General features: G+C 55.0%; 1 protein-coding gene across 3 annotated transcripts in view; it reads left to right on the forward strand.

Moving 5' to 3' along the window:
• Window positions 1-468: 468 nt before the first annotated feature.
• TRIM62 (tripartite motif containing 62) overlaps window positions 469-21,687 on the forward strand; it is a 58,857-nt gene continuing 37,638 nt past the window's right edge. For 2 of the 3 annotated variants that reach the window (XR_009452042.1, XM_059690303.1), the window contains exons 1-5: window positions 469-571; window positions 1,064-1,513; window positions 11,146-11,241; window positions 16,011-16,267; window positions 17,256-17,371. Coding sequence is in view for 2 of the 3 variants with exons in the window: in XM_059690303.1 (XP_059546286.1) it covers window positions 1,106-1,513; window positions 11,146-11,241; window positions 16,011-16,267; window positions 17,256-17,371 (877 nt within the window). In the remaining variant the exon portion in view is untranslated. Of the gene's footprint in view, window positions 572-1,060; window positions 1,514-11,145; window positions 11,242-16,010; window positions 16,268-17,255; window positions 17,372-21,687 lie in introns of all 3 variants that reach the window. The other variant, XM_059690304.1, reaches the window with a different exon arrangement.

Raw genomic sequence — 21,687 nt, forward strand, 5'->3', positions numbered from 1 at the left:
AATGGAGGCAACTCCTTGGGTCAGACGTTAGCCAGGGCCGGAGCTTTCCAACCTTCTTGCCAATGCATTCCTTAAGAAAGGGAAAAGGAAATGGGACCCCAGGACTTGGGGATGTGAGGGTCTTGAACTGCCCTAGGCCAGCAGGCTATTCCTCGAGTTTGAGCTTTATATGTTATACAAAGTTGTAATCTATGCAGATAACATACATATTATTTCTCCCAAGTCTTTAAGTTGATGACCAAAATGATGTTCCTCTTTTATTCGTTAGGCTCTCACATTAGCTGTCCTCGCACCGCAGGGACCCTAAGCAAGACCTGGGTGTTGTTCCAAGTGCAAACCCTGAAGAACAGCTGGGTTCAGGAGCAGGAGAATGGTGGGGGCAGGGAGGGGGTCCGCGGGCTGCAGGCTGGGCCCCGCCCCTTCTCTCCCCCGCCCGCCGCGAGGGCGGAGTCACTTGGGTCCCGCCCGCGGGGGCGGGGAGGGAGTCTCGGGTGCCGGCCGCTCCGGCTCGGCTGGTTCCGGGTTGAGAGGCTGCGCTGGGACCAGAGCAGTGGCCGCGGAGCCGGCTGGGGTAAGGATCCGCGCGGGGTCGGGTCTTGGGGCCGGGATCGGGCTGATGTACGTGCTCGCACCGCTCCTCCCCTCCGCCAGGCACAGCCGCGGTGCGGCTCCGTTTGGCTTTTCCCTCCCCCAGATTTCCCTATCCCCAGCTTCTCCCCCTCCCCCATCGCACCCATCCCGGGATTTCAGCCCCCCAAGGCCTCCGCCCCCCTCCCGGGTACCCTTCTCCCAGCGCCCATTCCTTCGGACTGCCCCTCCCCCTAGAACCTTCTGGCCAGGAGTCCCTTCCCGCAGACGCCCACTCCCTCCAGCACCCATCGCTCCAGGTCACCCACTGCCTCGAGACCACCTTCCTAAACTGCACCTCGGGTCGTCTCTGCTCCGCACCCCTTCCTCGCACTGCCCGTCTCCTGGACCGTAGCGCCCACTCCTTCCCCTCCCTGCCCGCTCCCCGCACCCATCCTTCGGTGCTGCCCCCCTCAACGCCGCGCTCTCTCAGCAGCCCCCCTGCAGCTCGGCCCCCGTCTCCGCCGCCCCTGGCGCCATGGCGTGCAGCCTCAAGGACGAGCTGCTCTGCTCCATCTGCCTGAGCATCTACCAGGACCCGGTGAGCCTGGGCTGCGAGCACTACTTCTGCCGCCGCTGCATCACCGAGCACTGGGTGAGGCAGGAGGCGCAGGGCGCCCGCGACTGCCCCGAGTGCCGGCGGACGTTCGCCGAGCCCGCGTTCGCGCCCAGCCTCAAGCTGGCCAACATCGTGGAGCGCTACAGCGCCTTCCCGCTGGACGCCATCCTCAATGCGCGCCGCGCCGCGCGCCCCTGCCAGGCGCACGACAAGGTCAAGCTCTTCTGCCTCACGGACCGCACGCTGCTGTGCTTCTTCTGCGACGAGCCCGCGCTGCACGAGCAGCACCAGGTCACCGGCATCGACGATGCCTTCGAGGAGTTGCAGGTGAGCAGCCCGGCGGGCTTCGGGCGGGGGACTGGGCAGGCCCGGAGGCAGGGCCAGGGCTGGACCGTGGGCGGGGCCAAGTCAGAATTGCCACGGGGCGGGGCCGCCGGTAGGGTCATGGCCCTATCAGAATTAGTGTGGGGGCGGGGCCGGGGCGGGGCTGCGGTGAGGGGCGGGGCCTGAGATAGATTGAAGTTGGGGTAAGTCCAGGGTGGCGGAGAGGGCACCAGTGGAGTCAGGGAGGGACAAATGGGGATGGGCTGAGGCAAAGCTGGGTTAGGTTAGGGCCACTGTCAGTTGTCATGGAGCTGGAGATGGGCCCACATAGAATGGCTCAGGACAGAGTTGGGGACAGACACAGATTGGAATGGGGATACAGTCAGGGCTAGACAGGGGGTGGAACCCTCTCCAAGGATGGGTCAAGACTATATGGAGTAGCTGAGCAGCAGGGGTGGGGCCCATCATGTGTGTATCAGGATGACGGGGCAGTACCCAGACTGGGCAGGTAGGGATTAAATCCGAGAGAGGGTGTAAGTTAGGGTCCGCAAACTGCTGAGAATGGGTTTGGGTGCCAAGGGCTAGGCTGAGGTGTGTAAGGGGTTAAGGCTGGGATCCAGTTGAGATACTGTAAGAACCATTTGGGGTTTAGACCAAAGTAGAGCCTCACTCTGGTTGAGAGTGAGGACAGGACTCGAGGGAAGGCTCAAGACTCGGAGAGTGAGGCCCTGAGGTAGGTGAGATTTGAGAAGGCAGGGTGTGGACCTGTAGGAGCCTCCAGGGGCTTCTGATGACCTCCTTGGCTCTGTCACCCACATCAGGACCTTTGCGGACTAAATGAAACCGCACATGCTCGGTAACCTGAGCACAGTCTGCCTGAGACTGTAAATGGTCTCCCTTAAACCTTCCCGTCTTCACTAGCCAACTCCTACTCAGTTCTCCAGGCCCTGCTCAAACATTCTCTCTTTGTAAGCCTTCCCCGAGTTCTACTGGCCCCCCCCCACCCCCCTGCAAAAGAGGAAAAAAACAGCATTAGAGCTGCATTTCCCCTGATGTTCTCTGTTAATAACTATGATGTTTTAAAAAGTGTTCCAGATGATCTATATTTGGGAAATATAGTATATTCTCTATACACCCCTTAGAGGAGTCTCGGTGTACATTTGCATATTAAAGGGTTGGGCAATAGCAAAGAAACTCATTTTACTGTATTTAATAAAAAGGTTCCAAGCGTATTGAAGCCTGGAATCTCTTTCTCAAGCTAAACCATTTAAATCCAGCAGCCTCACACCTCTGGCCTTGGCATACCATCTAGCACACAGTTCCCCAAGGGCAGGGACAGTCTCTTATTCATCATATCTGTGGCCCCAGAGCCTGGCACAGAGCCTGGCCGACAGTACATATCAGTAAAGGCTGAATGAATGAATGACCAACCTTGACCAGAACTGGCCCAGACTCTGGAGCCTTTGGAAGCAGAAGAGTTTCAACTCAAACATTTTATGAAAATGCAGTGGGCCAACTTGGGGGAGTGAGCTCTCTGGCCTTCAAGAGGCTTATGCAGGAGATAAAGAATGACTTTGTCCCATATTTTAGGGGGTTCCTCCAATCCGTGTACATGAGTCCCTACAAGTCAGCCTGTACTTGCAGATGCTCATGGAGATGTGCGTTGGTCCCAGAAGAAATGGCCTATGTTCCCCATTCTCCATTCCCCATCCCTTTCATCCCAAAACCATGACTGACTTCCTTCCAGTCTGGCTCTTTGAGGATGGAGAGCAAGGGTCGGGGGCTCTGGGAGCTTGCACAGGCTAGTATTGGCCCTTGACCTCCAGAGTTCCTTGTCCCAAGCACTGGTGGCCGCATCTCCTCGTCTGGGAAGAGGAAAGAATCTCTGACGGGACTACGTGCAGGTTGTAGGAGTTTGAAGGGATTTTGTCTGAAACCATCTGTCCAACCTCTTTATTACATAAGTGTGGAGCCTGAGGTTCAGACAGGGGATGTGACTTACCCAAAAACACTGCCAGACAAGGAGAGATGATCCCGGCTAGAAAGCACAGCCTGACCCGGGCCAGATCCCTCCGCTGCCCCGCCTCCCTCCTCTTCCTGTCTGACTTTCTAGCCGGAGAGGCCTCTGCCCACTGACCCGTGGTTCCTTTTTCAGTAAACCAGAAAAATCAGAATTACTGTGTTTGGGTTTTTTGTGGTCCATTCTGTGTCCTGGGGAATATAGGAGAAATTGAATATATATTTTCTCCAAATGTTATTGAAACACTTTTCATTCTTGGGCAACAAGACAAACAGGACTGCCACTCTCTTACCTTCTAGTGTACCACCCTGCGACAGCACTTGGCGTCCCAAACCTTCCTTCAGCGCTATCTGTGTAACTCAGCCAAGTCGCTGCATGTAAGCCTTGCTGCTCCCATCTGTTAACTGGGGTCAGGATGTGTCTTTCCTACTAGGACTTGAATGAGGCTGACCTGTGATGAACCTGCTAGAGACGCCTGGCACGTGGTGGGGCTTGGTCAGCACGCACTCCCGTTCTTTCTCCTTCTACCTGTGAGAACTCGCATGTCCAGCTGGGGAAGTGCCCAGCCTTGCCTCTCTTGCCCCAGGAGGCCTGGCTTTGGTGCCTAGTTGGGCTTGGCAAGAAGGTGGCAGAGAAACATGCCTCCTCATTAGAGAGGCAAGCTCCTGGGTAAGGTTCAAGCCACTCCAACCCCTACCTGCATCTCTCTCCTTATGAGCTCTTTATGCCCTGGGTCTGAGGCTGAACTGTCCCCCACAGCCCTCCTTTCCCGGCTGCAGGCTTCCGGAGCCTGGGATTGGGCCCCTCTCATAAAGATAACAGACTTAGCGCTGGCAGGGCCTTGGAGATTGGCTGGTGCAACCTTCACTTGACAGATGGGGAACGGCAGGAGGGGAGTCATCTTGCCCAGGGCCTCAAAGCCAGAGGAGGCTGGGCGTAGGCTCAGCTGGAGACCCCCACACCCCGCCTAGCAGTTGGTCTGAAGCTTTTACATTTATTATACACCCTGGAGGCAGCAGAGCAGAAAGGTTAAGAGGTCTGGCTTTGTATTCAGGCAGCTCCAACCCAGCGCTTACCATTTTCGGGTTGTGTGACCTTAAGAAAGTTACGTATCATCTCTGCGCCTCACATTCCTCATTGACAGCGTGGAGTAATGGGGTTGGATTAAATTTGATGACATTAGCAAGAACTTAATACTGCACTTGGCACATTGTAAGCACTTAATAAATAATAGCAGCGCTAGGATATTACATCATACTCTGCACTATTGATATTTAGGGCCAGGTAAGTCTTTGTTGTACAAGGCAATCCTGTGCATTATATGTGTCGCAGCATCCCTGGCCTCTCTAGATCAGTGGTTCTCAACCTTCCTAATGCCGCGACCCTTTAATACAGTTCCTCATGTTGTGGAGACCCCCAATTTCATTGTTACAAATTGAACATAATTAAAGCATAGTGATTAATCACAAAAACAATATGTAATTATATATGTGTTTTCCGATGGTCTTAGGCGACCCCTGTGAAAGGGTTGTTTGACCCCCAAAGGGGTTGCAACCCACAGGTTGAGAACCCCTGCTCTAGATGCTAGTAGCGCCCTTCCCCCAAAGTCGTGACAACCAAAAATGTCTCCATACTTTATCCCATGTCCCCTGGGGTCTAAATCAGCCCTGGTTGAGAACCCAGGCCTGAAGAAGTCCTACTCAGCTCTCCAGGCTCAGCTCAAATATCACCTGCCCTGTGAAGCTTTCCCTGACCTGCTGAGCGGAATTGCTTTGACTCTCCAGGTTCTACTGCTGGGCTCAGATCCTGGCATTGTCATTGAGAAGCTGTGTGTCCTTGGTCAGGTCACGTGGCCTGCTCATCTATGACATGGGTGAAAGGTGCTGTGTCAAAAGTGCCTGATACTGTGCCTGGCACAGAGTAGCACACAACAGTTTTGAAATACCTTTTGATTCTTTTTCTGATTATAGAATTAGCATAATAAACAGAGCTATATAATGTAGAAGTTAAAGTCTCCCAGTAGTCCCACCCCACAGAGAAACCTGTTAAGCACGTGAGTGTGTGTGTACATCTCCCCCCGCGCCCCCCCCCCCCCCGCTTTTTTTTTCACAGCTGAGCACTAGATCATGGCACAAAGGGGAGGGAGGAGCCCATCTCAGCAGGGTTTGGGACTTCTCCGCTAATATTTCCTGAGCTCTAGCCTAACGCCTGGGGCTGTACTAAGCGCTTTTCTGGTATTACCTCATTTAATCTTCATAACACCCTGTCCAGTGGGTTCTGTAATTTGTTCCTTTTAAAGATAAGGAAATAGAGACTCAGGAATGCAGTGACTTGTTCAGTCAGCCAGCAAGTAAACAGCAGGGGCAGGATTTGAAGCCAGTCTGACTGGGCCGCTCATAGCCTCCGAGCTGCTTCTGAGAGCCGGGTAGTTGTCTATCCACCTCCCCACCCCGATCCTGCCTATCTTTGTATTACAAGTACTCAGCCCAGGGTCAGGCTAAGGGCACAGGCCACCTGTACCAGCTGATGCACCGAGGGCAGGTGGCTGGATGGCATCTGGGTCAGGCATGGTATGCGGCTCTCTGGCCATCTCAGCTTCCTAACCTAAGAAGGGATCTGATTCAGTCTCAAACACCGGCTCCAGGCCTCATGTAACCATTGGAGCCTTTCCCAAGGCCTCCTTCATACCAAGGGAGACAGCGGTGGATCAGCCTTGGATGGGAGCCTTGAAAAACTGTGGCGATCCAGAGATGCCCAGGCAGCCGCACAGGGAAAGAGCAGGGTTGGGGGGCTGGGTTCCAATCCTGCTTCCTCCACCTGAATTGGAGGTACTGCTTCTCTGCACCCTTCCCAATCTGGGAAATGGAAGTAGGAACGAGACTGTCCACTTCATGTGTAAAGAGGGAGAGAGAGTTGCTTCCTATCCAAAAAAAATGACAGATACGAAGGACAGGAGGCAGCCAGGTTGTCTGTGTCCCAGGAGAGGGCAGGATTGATGTGCAAACAGCAGCCTCCTGGGGGCGAGGCTGGCAGTGAGTCAAACCCGGGGCTAGCTGTGGGCCTCTCCACTTCCCTCCTCACGGGTGTCTTTGGGCAGCCAGGAATGCCCTGCTCATCCAGGGCACCTCGGCTAAGCACAGGCTACAGTATAGAAACTTGGAGTTGACGTTTATTTTACATAGAGAAAAGGGTCTGGTGGAGAGTGACCACAACCGAAATAATAACAACTCTAAAAACACTACCACCGCCACCGGCTGAAGAAGCTTCTTAGGCACTTGGTGTGTGCCAGGTGCTGTTACGGGCATTGAATCCTCCCAACGGCCCTTTATTCTTTCCTGCTTCCCGAGTGGGACTCCGCACCACCGCACCGATGGAGACCCTGAGGCTGAGAGGCCCCGTAACTTGCCCAAGATCACACTGCAAGTGGGAGGCAGAGAGGGATTCAGACTGGGGTCTGTCCAGCTCAGAACTCAGCCTCCCCACCGTGATTCTAACTGCCTCGGGGAGCACCTGAAGGGGGAGGGAGCTCAGAGGCCATCCAGTTCCACCCTCTCCCCCCTTTCCAGATGGAGAAATGGACTTGCCCAAGGTTAGACCAGAACTCAGCTCTATGGACTCTCATCCAGGGAAGTTTTTACAGCGTCCTTTACCTCTGGGACCTTGAGATCTGCTTGGACACTGGAGGTGGGGGTGGGGGTGGGGGACTTGGAGGTGGGTTCCCATTGGGTTCAGAGATTCATTAAGTAATTTCCTCAGTTGACACTCCAGCCCAGCCCAAGGTCTGTGTGGGGCCCAGGAGAGAATGCAGGAGCCCTGGCCCTGCCGTGGTTCTCTGCCCCTCTCTCTGTCTTCACAGCAACCCTATGAATTGAGCCTCATCACTCCATTTTTCAAATGAGGAAACTGAGGCTCAGAAACCGTGCTTTAGTACAACCACTGAGTGTCACTGAAGCTGGAACTCGGACTCGGGTTACCTGAGTCTGACCAGGGACAGGCATGGAAGTGAGCACATGTGCAGGTGGTTTGCTGTGGCTGGAAGGGAAGGTATATTGGGGGGAAGCGAGAAAGGGAAGCTTGACCAGGTCAAAAGGACCGTGAATACACCATCCCCCAGCACTAGGGGCTTGGACTTGATCCTGGAGATGCTGGGGAGCCAGGAATGGGTTTGGGTAGGTGAGTGTGGCCTGGTCTGATCTTCTCAGGGCGGACTGAGGGGAGAGCCTGGAGGCCGGGGGAGCAGACGGGAGGGGTAGCCAGAGACAGCGAAGCTCAGAATGGACAGGGAGGAGTGGGGCTCAAAGACAGAGAGGAAATGCAAACGTTCAGTTCTGTCGGGAGGAGCAGGAGCATCAGGAGTTCTGGGCATCAGTGAGAGGTTGGGAGGAAAAGGAAAAGGAGAAGCAAGTTCAGTTTGCCTTATTAAGATTTCTGGCATCCTTGGGGCAGAGAAGGGAAGAGAGAGCAGTACCAGGGCACAGAGAAGGGGAGAGGCCCTGAGCACCCACGATGTGCCAGCCCCACACTGGGCCCTTTCATAGGAGCCCACTCGTTTAACCCTCATCACAGCCCTGAGAGTGGCTCTTGTCCCCATTTGACAGATACGGCCCTGAGAGGTGGGCCCTGAGAGCAAAATGCAGGCGGGATTGGAACCCGGGCTTTTGGGGCGCCAGAGCCCACGTAGTCTCCACTGGGCTGCACTGATCAGCGAGAGGGCAGAGAGGGTCCCTGAAGTCAAGGAGAGATGGTTTCCTGAGGCAGCTTTGTCCCCTGGGCTGGGAGAGGGGTGGCCACTCAGGAGGGGGGTCTGGCTTCGAGGACAGGTGAGCCCTGACTCTCTGTCCCCAGTTGCTGTCCCATCCTAGTCTCTCCAAACCTACGGAAGCCCCAGTGCCTCTCGCCTGACGTATTTGCATAGTTGTGCACGCCATGTACCAGCCCTGACGGACCCCTCACCACTGCAGGAGGAAGGGGTGCCGAGCTGTGGCTCTGCCCGCTGCGGGTGCATCCTCCGGTCCCCTCCTCCTGCCCTGCCCCAGCTCCCACAGACCCCTGCAGAGTCCAGCCCCCCCTTCGAGCCTTCTCCACCGGCACCCTCACTGAGCTAGCCCCATGGCCTTTCCAGCATGTGACTCCACCCCCTGCCACATACTTGTCTCCAGCCATCCCCTGCTGCCCCCCACTTCCTGCACAGCCAGATGTGCCCCTGCCTGACTAGATCTCTCCATGGGAATGTTTGAAGGAACCCTGCCCGTCTATCCATCAGAAATAAACTCTCTCCTGGAAGCTTCCCAGGTCTGAGTCCCTATTGCACCTGTGATTGTAATTATTATGACGATAATGACAACAGCGAAGAGTGACAGCACATCCCAGGCATCGTGGCAGGTCGTGAATGAGGTCCTCTAATCCTGAACACCACGGAGCCTGTGCTGTTCGCTGCACTTCACAGATTGGGAAACCGAGGTAGAGGGACAGTGTCACAAACACAGTCGGTGGCAGCCAGCTGCATTGGTTCCTAGGTGGTCCCTCCATGTTTATTCTGTTCTCCCTTGTGAGTTTCTGCCTCTCCAACTAACTGCAGGCTCCTCAAGAGAAAGGACTGTGTCTGTACCCCGAGTGGCTGGCCCGAAGCCTGACCACGGGTGACCAGACATGATGGCTACGTTGAACTGAGTGGGGGACAGCAGCCGAGGGTGTCCACCATGGACTTGGAGTTACTCGGAGCCCCTCCCGAGCTGTGTGACTTTAGGCCAGCTGCCTGACCTCTCTGAGCCTCCATCTCCCCCTCTATGAGATGGAGGTGACAAGGCACTAACCTCGTGAGCTTGTTGTGAGAATCAGGTGACATGACGCCTATGACATTCAAACCCAAATCACGCCACCTCCAGCTCCTCTGGTCCCGAGCCCTGGCATTGCCAGTGTCCTTCCTCCCAATGAGCCCTATCACTTAGCTTATCAGTAGCTTCATGTTTCCTGTCTGACCTCTTCTGGGGATCCGGTTGGTTCTCCTATGTCAATCGTGTGGCTGTGGGCCACTCAGTCCCTTTTCTTGGACCTTAAAGTCCAGGGGGTTGGGCCAAATGGTCCCTGGGACCCCTTCCTGCTCTGGCTTCCTGAGGAGGCAGGGAGGGACCTGGACACAGCAAGGGGTGAGGACATGGAGAAGTGGCCCAGAAGCCTCACATGGGACATGGTGACCACTCCGGCCCCTGAGCACGCTGTATGCCAAGCTCTGCCCTATGTCTGTGTCCTCACAGCAGTACAAATTCTGTACATTTCCCTTATTTAACCCTCTTATAATATTTTAACTAGAAATTGAATTAATGAAACACAGTTGGATAAACATATTACTTCATATTTTAAAGAAACAACAAAAACACATGTCTGCCTTGCGATTTCCTGTGAGGCTAAACACTTCTTACTCATTATCTCATTTTACCCAACCCTAGAAGTATTATTCTCCCCATTTCATAGATGAGGGACTGGGGCACACAGTTAGTGTGTAGCAGAGCCAGCATCCTAACCAGGCCTGGAAGGAGGCATGTGGGAAGGGGGGGTGGGGGCGGTCGCCAGAGCTCTCCCCTCCCCCCTTTCAGAGGTCTGACCTGCCCAGCCTCTTCCCAGGGCAGATTCATACCAGGCACCTTTGCCTGGCCCTGTCCTAGGTACTGAGAATGGGAACATCTATCAGACACAGTCCCTCCCTTGAGAGCCCACAATCTTGTAGGGGAGATTGACAGGTAACTTTTTTTAAAATCCTCACCTGAGGCTATTTTTCCATTTATTTTTAGAGAGAGTGGAAGAGAAGGAGAGAGAGAGAAACATCCATGTCTGTGTTCCTACCTTCCTCCCAACTCATCCGCACCCCTCCTGAGGCATCATGGACTGAAACTGGCCCCTCATCGCACTCCCTGTGGGGCCCAAGAAGGCCTCAGCACGTGTTCGTGGAGTGGAGGAATGAGGGTTCCATTGCTCCCGGGGTCCAAGAGGAAGGGGCAGGCCGGCTGTCCCTGTTCCAGCCCCAAAAACAGGAAGGAAGTTGTCCGAGCCCCTCGGGTGTCCTGAGCAATGTGCAGAACATACCTCCAGGGCAGTTTTTTCAGAAACCCTAAAGAGCTGCCTGGGTGGCTGGGACATTGGTGGGCCCACGAGGACCACCAAGGGGGAGGCTTGTAGCTCTTGGCCCACCTCCTCAGGCGTCTGTGTGTCTGCCAGACCCTGTCCCGAGTTGGACAGACCCACGGCGGTTAGGGAGAGCCTGAAGAGCCGATGGGCAGGGTTCCTTCAAGTCTCCAGGGTAGGGCCCAAGCATCTCCACGGAGAGAGCTAGTCCATCTGCTCCAACGACTCTCGCACAGGAATCCTTTAGGAATGACTTTCAGCTGTTAGCAATACAGACCCGACTAAAGGAGCTGAAATTAGATGAGGGTGTGTTTCTCCTCCACGGACGAAGCACGTGTGTGGGAAAGGACCCCGGGCAGTGGTGTGCTGGGACTGTGCAAACCTTCGAAGCCCTGTGTCCTCTGACCTCACATTGATAGCTTGAAACCGGCTTTGGGGGGAGTGTTCACATCACAGGAGCTGGCAGGCGCTGTAAATTGGGGCCTTTTATTTCCAGAGGGAGCTGAAGGAGCAGCTTCAGGCCCTTCAGGACAGCGAGCGGGAGCACACGGAGGCGCTGCAGCTGCTCAAGCGGCAGCTGGCAGAGACCAAGGTGAGCCGGGCCTGGCCCCGGAGGTGACTGGCCGGGCGGGGCGGGGCCAGCGGGGGCGGGGCCAGCGGGGAAGTGAGGGGCGGAGACTCGGCCCTGCTCTGGGGGCGGGGCTTCGAGGGGCTGAACTCCACGTGAGGGGCGGGGCTTCGAGGGGCTGAACTCCACGTGAGGGGCGGGGCTTCGAGGGGCTGAACTCCACGTGGAGGGGCGGGGCTTCGAGGGGCCGAACTCCACGTGAGGGGCGGGGCTTCGAGGGGCTGAACTCCACGTGAGGGGCGGGGCTTCGAGGGGCCGAACTCCACGTGGAGGGGCGGGGCTGTGGAGGGGGAGCCGAGGTTGAGGCTTCAGCAAAGGTAAATGGAGTGGGACTTCCTGCAGGGTAACTGAGAGCAAGCGTTTGGGTTAGTGCTTGGATTAAGGGTGGATCCGTTTCTCCCTTCCTGGTTTGGGTGGAAGTTGAGATGGGACCAGAGCAGTGGTTCTCAACCTGGGGGTCGAACGACCCTTTCACAGGGGTCGCCTAAGACCATCGGAAAACACATATTGAATATATAATTACATATTGTTTTTGTGATTAATCACTATACTTTAATTATGTTCAATTTGTAACAATGAAAATACATCCTGCATATCAGATATTTACATTACGATTCATAACAGTAGCAAAATTACAGTTATGAATTAGCAACGAAAATAATTTTATGGTTGGGGGTCACCACAACATGAGGAACTGTATTAAAGGGTTCCGGCATTAGGAAGGTTGCGAACCACTGGACCAGAGACCGCCCCCCCAGGAACCGCCCCCTCCGTGGCTCCCTGCGGGGGTCTTTCCCCCTACGTGTTAACCACGCCGATTGACTGAGGAGCCAGCCCTGAGCATCCTCCCTAGAAGGCTCCTGGTGATTTGTGGGCCAGCCCTGATATCATCTCCCCTCTCAAACTCAGGCCTGGGATCATGGACTGAAAAATAGAGCCAACCCCTCCTGTCTCTGGCCACAGTGATTAAAAAAGAAAAGCCTTTCTCTTGGCCTGAGAGGAGGGCTGTGAATTCTGAGGCACCACTAACTGCTCGCTGTATGACTTCACTGCCAGCAGCAGCTGGAGCAGAGCCTAAGGAATGCTCTGGGCCTCAGGCTGTCGGTCACCCTGGGGGTCACTCTGGGGCCCCAAGAGGCCCTTGGAGATCCAGATCTGTGCCCCATCTTGGCAACCTGCTGTGGGGTTTCAGACATTTCTTGAGAGAACATTCCAGAGGGCCTCTGGGCAGGACCCTCTGCTAGCAACGGATGAGAAACAGGCACAGAACTCTGGCCTGTTTGCTTCTCACAGCCTGTTTCCCCACCTGCCTGGTGATTATACGCTTCTCAGAAAAAGAGAAGCCAATGGAAGCTTCTACCTGGATGTGGGGGAATATGGTCTGTTCCTTCTCCCCAGCATTCTCTTCTTTCCTCCCCCCTTCCCTCATTGTTTTTCTCCACTGACCTCTTCCTCCCCTGATTTCCTGTCCATCTGTCTACCTCTGGGAGGTCCTGGGGGGCCACCTACCCTCCAGTTCCCCCAGCCCTGCTTCCTGTCTGGACTGGGGTGTTTATACAAGAAATGCCTATGGATGCTGTGGAGGTCATATTTCACCTGGTGCCTGACTCGGCTTTCCTGCGGCGCCTGCCCCTGCAGCGGCCCAGCCTGAGGGTCTGTCTGACCTCTCTCCACAGGCCCAGTGTTTTCCTTGGGCGGCCCTGACCGGGTGATGCATTCTTGGCAGAGTGTTTTCCTGAAACGGCCCCAGCTGCTCCAAGCCCCAGTGTGTTCCCAGGGATGTGGTGGGCTGGGGTGGGGGCTGCTTTCCCAGCCCCTGCACCAAAGGGATTGGGGGGGAGGCAGGGCTGGCTCTGCCATAGAAAGAACTATAGTAACCGGGACATACCAGTTAAGCTAAACCTTTCTCCACTGGAAATTGTTTCCTATTCGTTGTCTCACTGAGCCTCACAGAATGTCACCTCCATGACAGCAGGACTCTCAGACCTAGCACAGTGCCTCCCATGCAGTTAATAACTGTAAAACAAATAAGTGTGTGTGTGGTGGAAATACCTCTCGAGGTATCTCCATTTTATCAGCAAGGAAACTGAGACTCAGAGTGGTTGGCAGACTGACCTGAGCCCCAGAACTAGGAAGTGGCCAATCAGGAGCTCGCTGTCCAATTACGTCAGAGACTAGTGCATATTCCAGCCTCATGCTGGGGTGTCCTCAGCAAGATCCCCGGCTTTGTGGCCAGCAAGCCAGGTAGGTCAGGAAACATATTTGGGTCTCCTGGGGTGGCTGTCACTCTGATGTTCCACTTCTGAGCTGCCTTCTCCTTGCCTCTCCCACTTCCCCTACACATCCTCTTCTGTCCTGGGATCACTGGGCTCCCACTCTAGAAATAAGATGGGGTCTGCACCCACCTTTGTAGAGAAATCTTGGGCAAGACCCTTCCCTTCTTCATCTCTGAGGCAGGTCCTGACTGCACCAGCCTTGTGTCAGGCCCTGGGATGGACACGGGGGTTGGAGGCGGAGGAGGAAAGAGGTGAGGAAGACATCATTCCCATGGGGTGAGGGATTGATCTAATAGCTGGGAGCCACATAAAATGTGGGACAGTGTGTTAAAAAGTATTTACAAAATGCTCTGGGAACGTTTAACTCACTGCCTGAAAAGTTAAGGAAGGTGTCGCAGACGAGATAGCTGGGTCTTGTAGGATGAGTAGGAGTTTGCCAGTTGAATAAGCTATCTGTTGGGGTATCCATTCCAGGCAGGTGGAATTGCGGTGCAAAGGCACTAGAAGGTAAGCTGGGATGAACTGAGGGCTCTGAATGCCAGGCTAAGGAATGTAGCATTTCACTAGTCCTCAAGGAGCCTAGACAGGCTCTTAAATGCAGGATGGGCTGTGACCCAGTTTACACATGGGAAGGATCACGCCGGCAGCGAGTTTGTTGGCCAAGACACAGAGCTGACTTTGGACCGAATGAGTTGGAGGGCCTGTGGGATCCTGGGGTGTGTGTGGAGGAGGCAGGTGGGAAAATGAACAGGAGTCATGCAAGGCCACCAATAAGGACGTGGGAGCCGTCTCAAAGCAGCGAGAGCCGGAGAGGATGGAGGATGAGAATGGGGGGAGCTGGCCTGCACACGCCCTAAGGAACATGGGTGGCAGAGAGGGAGCAGCCACAGAGGTGGGAGGCAAACCAGAACTTTCAATTAGTAGAGGGTGGCCTGTGGGCCAAATGCTGCTGCAGCTGGTTGAGGAGGAACTGGAAGGGGTGGCCCTGGAATTTGGGGACCTTTGGGGGCCGTGGAAGATGGTGCAGGAAGGGCAGGCCCCATTTCCCTATCGTGACCTGCCTCTGCAGAAGCCTCTGCCCTCCCTGGGCGGGGGGCGGGGGGGGGGCGGGGGGGGCTCGGGGAGGCCACAGGCGCTCAGCTGTTCGTCCCCAGCCTCCCCTCCACCCCTTTGTCTGCCTGGCGCTCCGGGTGGGCATGCGCAGGGAGGCTGGCCCACTGCCAGCAGCTCTTTCTGCAGCTGAGACAGGGCGGGAACTGGCCCTAATTGAGCCTTTGTGGAGCCTCCCACAGAGCCCTGGGCACTGTACCCAGCAGGGTCCCTGACTCTGTGAACTCCCAGCCAGAATCCCACAAAGTAAAATCGCAGAGGCAGGCCCCACACACTGCTGCAGCCCGGCCACACTTCTGTGCCCGGTGTGTGTCATCCTGACTCGCGCTGTTCCCTCTTCCCGTTCTCCTCACCCGCAATTGACATCGGCTCATTCTTCAGGCTGCAGCTCAGAAGCCGGCTCTCAGTGGAGAACTTCTAGGATGTGTCTGTCAGAACTGATGCCTTTTTAATGACCAGGCTCTTTCTCTGCACCTCGAACAATGTCATGCATTTGGTGAACATCCCCCTCATTCAGTCTTCACCATCGCCCTGCAATGTAGTTTACCCTTTTCACAGATAAGAAGGCTAAAGTTCATGGATATCAGGCAACTGAGGTTGCCATACTCAAGACCCAGAGCTAGGATCCTCACCCACACTGTGGGCACAAAAGCCTGTGCCCTACACCACTCAGCCCCCTCCTGGGTCTGGCATGCCTGTGGGGGCAGAGAGAACCGCTGAAGCGCATGCTTGCCTCCTCTGATAACGGCCTTAACCTCCCGCTCTTATTCCTTGGCCTCAGGGGTGGCAGGACAGGGTGAGTGACCACCAAGGTTTGCACAGCACATTGCAGTTTATAAAGCTTCTGATATGTCACCTCTTTGTCATTTTGCTTGAGCCCATGAGTGATTTTTCTCAAAAACAAAGACGTCACAGATTGAACTCGACATCTTTTCCTTACCCCGCCCCCACCCCAGCTTTCTTCCCACCCATCTCCCAGCTTCTCATCCCTCTGACCCTAAGCCCAAAATCTGGGTATCACCCTCACACCTTTCTCGCCTACATCCAGCCGGTCAGTCACAGACGTCTTCGACACCCTAAATGTCTTTCAAGCCATGTCCCTTTGCTGATCCTCATTGTCTTACCTGGACTGTCTCATTAGTTTCCTAACCGGGCGTACAGAGCCATGTGCTGTGCCTGGCCATGCCAGTCATTTCATACCACGTGCTTCTGCATGTGCCCTTCTCGCCCCAAGTGTGCCCCTTCCCTCCCTTCCTCTCTGCATGCCAAGGCTCTCGGTTTCCCCCTCTCATCCAGGGGTCACTCCACCTGCTCTCCCTAACCTAACCCCTGATGACTGTCCCCCAGTCTTCCACCAAAAGCCTGCGGACCACTATTGGCGAGGCCTTCGAGCGGCTGCACCGGCTGCTGCGGGAGCGGCAGAAGGCCATGCTGGAGGAGCTGGAGGCCGACACCGCGCGCACACTGACCGACATTGAGCAGAAAGTCCAGCGCTACAGCCAGCAGCTGCGCAAGGTGCAGGAGGGGGCCCAGATCCTGCAGGAGCGGCTGGCCGAAACCGACAGACACACCTTCCTGGCCGGGGTGGCCTCACTGTCCGAGAGGCAAGTGCCGCCTATCAGGGACCTTCCTGAGATGGGTACACCCTACTTAGCCCATGCGAGGTGGCAGGAATGGAGACAGAGGGGGTGGTTAACAGAGAATTCATTCATTCAAATCTTTTTTTTTTTAAATATATTTTATTGATTTTTTTACAGAGAGGAAGAGAGAGGGGTAGAGAGTCAGAAACATCGATGAGAGAGAAACATCGACCAGCTGCCTCCTGCACACCCCCCACTGGGGATGTGCCTGCAACCAAGGTACATGCCCTTGACCGGAATCGAACCTGGGACCTTTCAGTCCGCAGGCCGACGCTCTATCCACTGAGCCAAACCGGTTACGGCTCATGTATAGGACATCTGTTGTATGCCAGAGTCTGTGCTAAAAGCTTTATGTATTTACATAGACACATATAGTATATTAGTTGTGTTATGTTTGTTACGTTACAGATTTATGTGATTTATAATAACATGAATATTATATATAATGAATAGCCTCCTTGAAAGTAGTTACCACTATCATCCCCATTTCACACACGTAGAAACTGAGGCACTGAGAAGCTGGATCAGGTGGCTAAGGCTCCTCATTAGTATGTGGGAAAGCCGGGATTCAACCCCTGGTCTCTCTGGTCCCTCGCCACCTTTAAAATAATAACACTTAATTATTGGTCTGTTGATGATCAATACTGATAGTTAACATCATGTATTTGGTGTTGACCATGAGCCAAGCACTGTGCAGAGCATTTTATATATGTTATGCCACGTAATCCTTCCAACCAAGAAGGCAGATGCCTTATAGTAAGTACCCTTTCTAAAAAGGAGGAAACTGAGGCTGATAGCTAGAGAGGTAGGAAGCGGTACAAGCAGGCACTTGAATGTGGGTCCGGCTACTTCACACACATGCCCTCACCCTGTGTCAGCTACCCTGAAGGTGGCCAGTGTTGGGACAGGAATCCAGCCCCCAATGCGACCTACTCTCCTGCTCTCCTTCCAGGCTCAAAGGGAAAATCCATGAGACTAATCTGACATATGAAGACTTTCCAACCTCCAAGTACACAGGCCCCCTGCAGTACACCATCTGGAAGTCCCTGTTCCAGGATATCCACCCAGGTAAGGCCCTGCCTGCCTCTCGACAAGAGAGTCCAGGAAGAGGCAAGGATTATCATGGACTGAGGCCTCTTGAGCACATCCCAGCCCAGCCCCCTTTTCTAAACACAGGAAGGGGGCAGGGCCAAGGGATGAAAAGAGCACCTTGCTGAACACCTACTATGTTCCAGAGCCTTTGCTGGGCACCTACACAATCACTTGGCTCAAAGAATCCTCATACAACCCCAGGAGGTAGGTTTTATTAGTATACCCATTCTCCAGATGAAGAGAGTGAGGCCCTGGCAGGTCACTCATTCACTCTGTAAGTACAGTATATAGTATAAAGCACCTACCTCACACCAGGCACTATTCTAGGTGCTAGAGATATAGCAGTGAGCAAAACAGGCAAAAATCCCTGCCCTCATGGATCTCACATCCGAGGGTGTGAGAGAGGAAGATACAAAGGTAAATAGGAAAAATGCATAGTTTATTAAATAATGATAAAGGACAAGGAAGGGGGCTCGGGGTGCTGAGGTAGAACAGAGATTTTAGATAGGGGGTCCAGTTAGGGGAACACACTGAGAAGGAGGCATGTGAGTAAAGACCTGAAGGAAGGAGAGTGAGCCATGGCCTCATCCAAGGAAAGAATGTTCCTGGCTCAGGAATAGCAGGAGCAAAGGCCCTGAGGCCAGAGCATGTTGGGAGAGCAGTCATGGGGCTGGTGTGGCTGGAAGGGAATGAGTGAGAAGGGAAGCTGAGGTGAGGAGGTCAGGGATAGAGCCGTGGCCAGACCCTGAGGGCCCATAGGCCAGTGTGAGAATTTGGGGCAGGAAGCTGACAGTGGAGGTGGTGAGGGGTGATCGGATTTAGGATATACTTTGAGGGGATTGCCAATAGGATTTGCTAATGGATTGGATCTCACGTGTGAGAGAAGGAAGACAAGGAACCTGCAGTGATTTGGGAAGAGGTGATCGGAAGGATGGACTTGTGGGCACGAGGTCTGCAAAGCCAATCAGATGTCTCAGTACTGACATGGAGAAGGCAGTTGGGACCAGGAGAAAGGTCAGGGCCGCATCCTGGGCATGTGGGCAGTATTGAATGAGCCCGGATGAGATCACCTAGGAAGTGAGGGTAGATGGAAGAGAGAGAGGAAGGACCACGTTAACATTTGGAGCTTTGGGGCAGGCGGGGACAGGAGGCGGACCCAGCCAAGGAGACGGAGAAGGAGCTGCCAGAGCAGAAGGAGGGAACCCAGGCATGTCCTGGAGGCCAAGTGGAGAAAGTGGGTCCAGGAGGAGAGTGGCCGGTGGTGGCAAAGGCTGCTACGCCACGTGTGAGAGATCCCAAACGGTCCTCCCATCTAGCAGCATGGAGGGCTTTGCTGACTTTACCAAGAGCTGTTTTGGTGGCGCAGGAGGGTCAAAAGCCTGATTGGAAATCATCCCAGAGAGAAGTGGGGAGAGCAAGTGGAGGCAGCGTGTGGAGACAATGCTTTCAAGGAGTTTCATTTGACGGAAGGGGAGAGTGTGGCGGCAGCTGTTTGTTTAAGACAGAAGAGACAACAGCAGGCGTGTGGGATGATGGGAAGGACCCAGGAGAGGAAGGCGGAATTGAAGATGAAGGAGCGAGAGTTGCTGGAGGGACAGCCGAGGAGCGGGATCTGCTGGGAGCCCAGAGACGTAGAATAATGGGCACCGAGCAGAGGGGCAGGGACCTTGTGGGAAGTCTCTGCTGGTGGCTTCGCCTTTCCCAGCGAGGTAAGAAGCGAGGTCGTCACCAGGGCTGAGGAGGGGCAAGAGGAGGTAATGGGGGGCTTGCTGAGAGAGGAGGGTCTGAGCAGTTCTCTAGTAGAGTTAGTGGACCTGGGGCTGGGAGATCGATGCCTTCCCGAAATCACACAACCTGCAAGGGCAGCAGATCCCAGCCTTTCGGCAGCAGGGAGCCTGTGTGCTCCTGAGTCAGATCTGAGGTCCTTTAGAGGCAAGACAAGAATACAGAGGGGGATTCTCCCCGGGGAGCAGGCACTCCTCACTTTTTCAGATGAGGTAACTGAGGCATAGAGCTACCAGGAACTTATCCATGGTCACAGCCTATCAATGGTCCAGCCAGGATTTAAATCCCGTAGCTGTCAGACCCCGGAGCCTGTGTCCTTACCCACTAAGCTAACCAGCTATTCTCTGGCCTCAGACCAGCCCAGGAAGGCTGCGGGGAGACTGAGGCTCAGAGAGGCTCACTGATTTCCCACGGTCACACAGCCTTTCCACCTGCTGGATCCATTCTTCTGAGCTACTCACATTGGAAGTCCCTTGAGGCACTCTCAGGGGGCAGGGGAGATAAATGGGCAAATAGACTCTGACAGTCCAGCAAGACAAGGACTGTGTATGACCAGGGACTTCCTCGGGGCTGTGGGAGCCCAGAGGGGGCGCTAGGAGGCTCTGGATAGAACAGGGGCGGAGCCAGGACATGCTGAACATCACTGAACAGATAATGTTTGAACTGAGCGCTAAAAGCTGAGGGCTCTGCCACCGAGGGGAGGGTGGGGCCTGGAGGTGCCTCCAGACAATCCCTGGCGTTGAACTGAATGGCAAAGGCGGTGGGTGGTCCAAGGATGCTCACAGTTGGGCCTTCTGGGTAGGGACGGAGAGGGGCTGAGGCCAAGCCTTGAGCGTACGAATGCCAGGCAGAGGCAGGGCTCCCCTGTAGGTAACTGAAGGTGACTCATCTGATACATGATTACAGATTTCACAGAAGGAACGGGCCACCTCCTAGTGCTCTGGGCCCTCATTCACAAAGGGGCGGTAGTTGGGGGCAGGGCCCATTTTCCAGCAGTCTGGCTGGGACTCTGGATTATCCTCCTGGGCAGGGGTCTCTGTGCTCCTACCCCTGGAGGGACCTCCGCAGTGGGACCCAGCAGGGTCAGGGCCGCTCATGGATGAAGCAGCGTAACACAAGGAGGCAAGAAGCACGTCCGAGGGTCTTGTTCCCTCCCCAGCCACTGACCCAGGGAAGCCCCTCAGGCAGATGGCCTCAGCCGCCACCTGCTGGGTCCCTGTCACAGCTCACAGAGGCAACCCGGGCATCTCAGCCTGACAAGGCCCTCTGGACTATATTCTCCCTCCTCCATACTTTCACCCATGCTGCTCCCTCGCCTACAACCCTCTATGGAAGCCTCCGTCTTTGATGGCTAACTCCCACCTCCTTCACATCTTAGTTTATAATGCCTCCTCTGGGAAGCCCTCCTGCATTTCTCCGGGTAGCCGTGGGATCCCTGGCCTCACTGTTTTGTCCATGAATGTGTGTCTGTCTCTCACTAGACTGTGAGCTCCCACGGGTCCAGAGCTGGGTCTAATTCACCACTACAGATCCCCAGCAGCCAGCAGAGTAAATGTCTATTGATGAATGAATTTAAAAAACGAGTCCCAGTCCCAATCTCAGTTCTGCAGTTAGAATGGTATCTGGCATAAAGTAGGCACTCAGACGTTTGCTAACTGAAGGAACTTGCCACACATTCTTGGACAAGCTCCTTCCTCCTTTGAGCCTGTTTCTTCCCCCGTAAAGTAGGGATGCTAGTGCTCCTGTCCGCACTCCCTCGCCAGAGATTACGTGGCTGTGGGAACTCCCTGCTTGCCCCCGGTCAGGGTTTCTCAACCCCAGCACTTGATCCTGGGGCTGGATAATTCCTTGTTGTAGGGGGGCTGTCCTGTGCATGGTAGGATGTTTAGCAGCACCCTAGTGTCTACACAATTAGATGCCGCCCCCCGCCCCGCCCCTACCCCCCCAGTTGTGGTAACCAGAAATGTCTCCGTCTGTCCAAGGTCCCCTGCGAGGCAGAGCGCCCCAGCGAGAACCACTGCCCGTAAGGAGAGGGGCTGAGGGAGCAGAGGAACATGTGCCCCAACATCCTGCCAAGGACAGAGGCCCCTGGGGCGTTCAGAGAACAGTGGCCTTCCTTTGTCTGTAGGGCCTGTGAAGTCACTCTGGCTCCTCTGCCAGCACCAAGGCCCTTTATGTCCAGATGGGAGGGGCAGGCACCCCCAGGGACCTAGCCCGTGGATTCCAGCAGCTTCCTGTACGCCCCCCTGGCAGCTCAAGCTCCCTGTTGGCTCATCTGAGAACTTTATGTAGCACCTGTCACTCCTCCGCATCCCCTCACCCCTGCTCTGGAACTTCCACTCTCTACTAACACCCCCCCTCCCCCATCCCACCCCTCAGCTGATATTGGAAACCTTCCTACAACTGCCGGCCTGATTGTCCCAGCTCCCAGGCATCCACTCCCCCAGCCAGGCCAGGTGGCCATTGTCCCAAGGACACCAGACACTGCTCCCTTACTTTCCTACCAC

The sequence above is a fragment of the Myotis daubentonii genome, chromosome 3 (genome assembly GCF_963259705.1).
Source record: "Myotis daubentonii chromosome 3, mMyoDau2.1, whole genome shotgun sequence".
In the NCBI taxonomy this organism is placed as follows: domain Eukaryota; kingdom Metazoa; phylum Chordata; class Mammalia; order Chiroptera; family Vespertilionidae; genus Myotis; species Myotis daubentonii.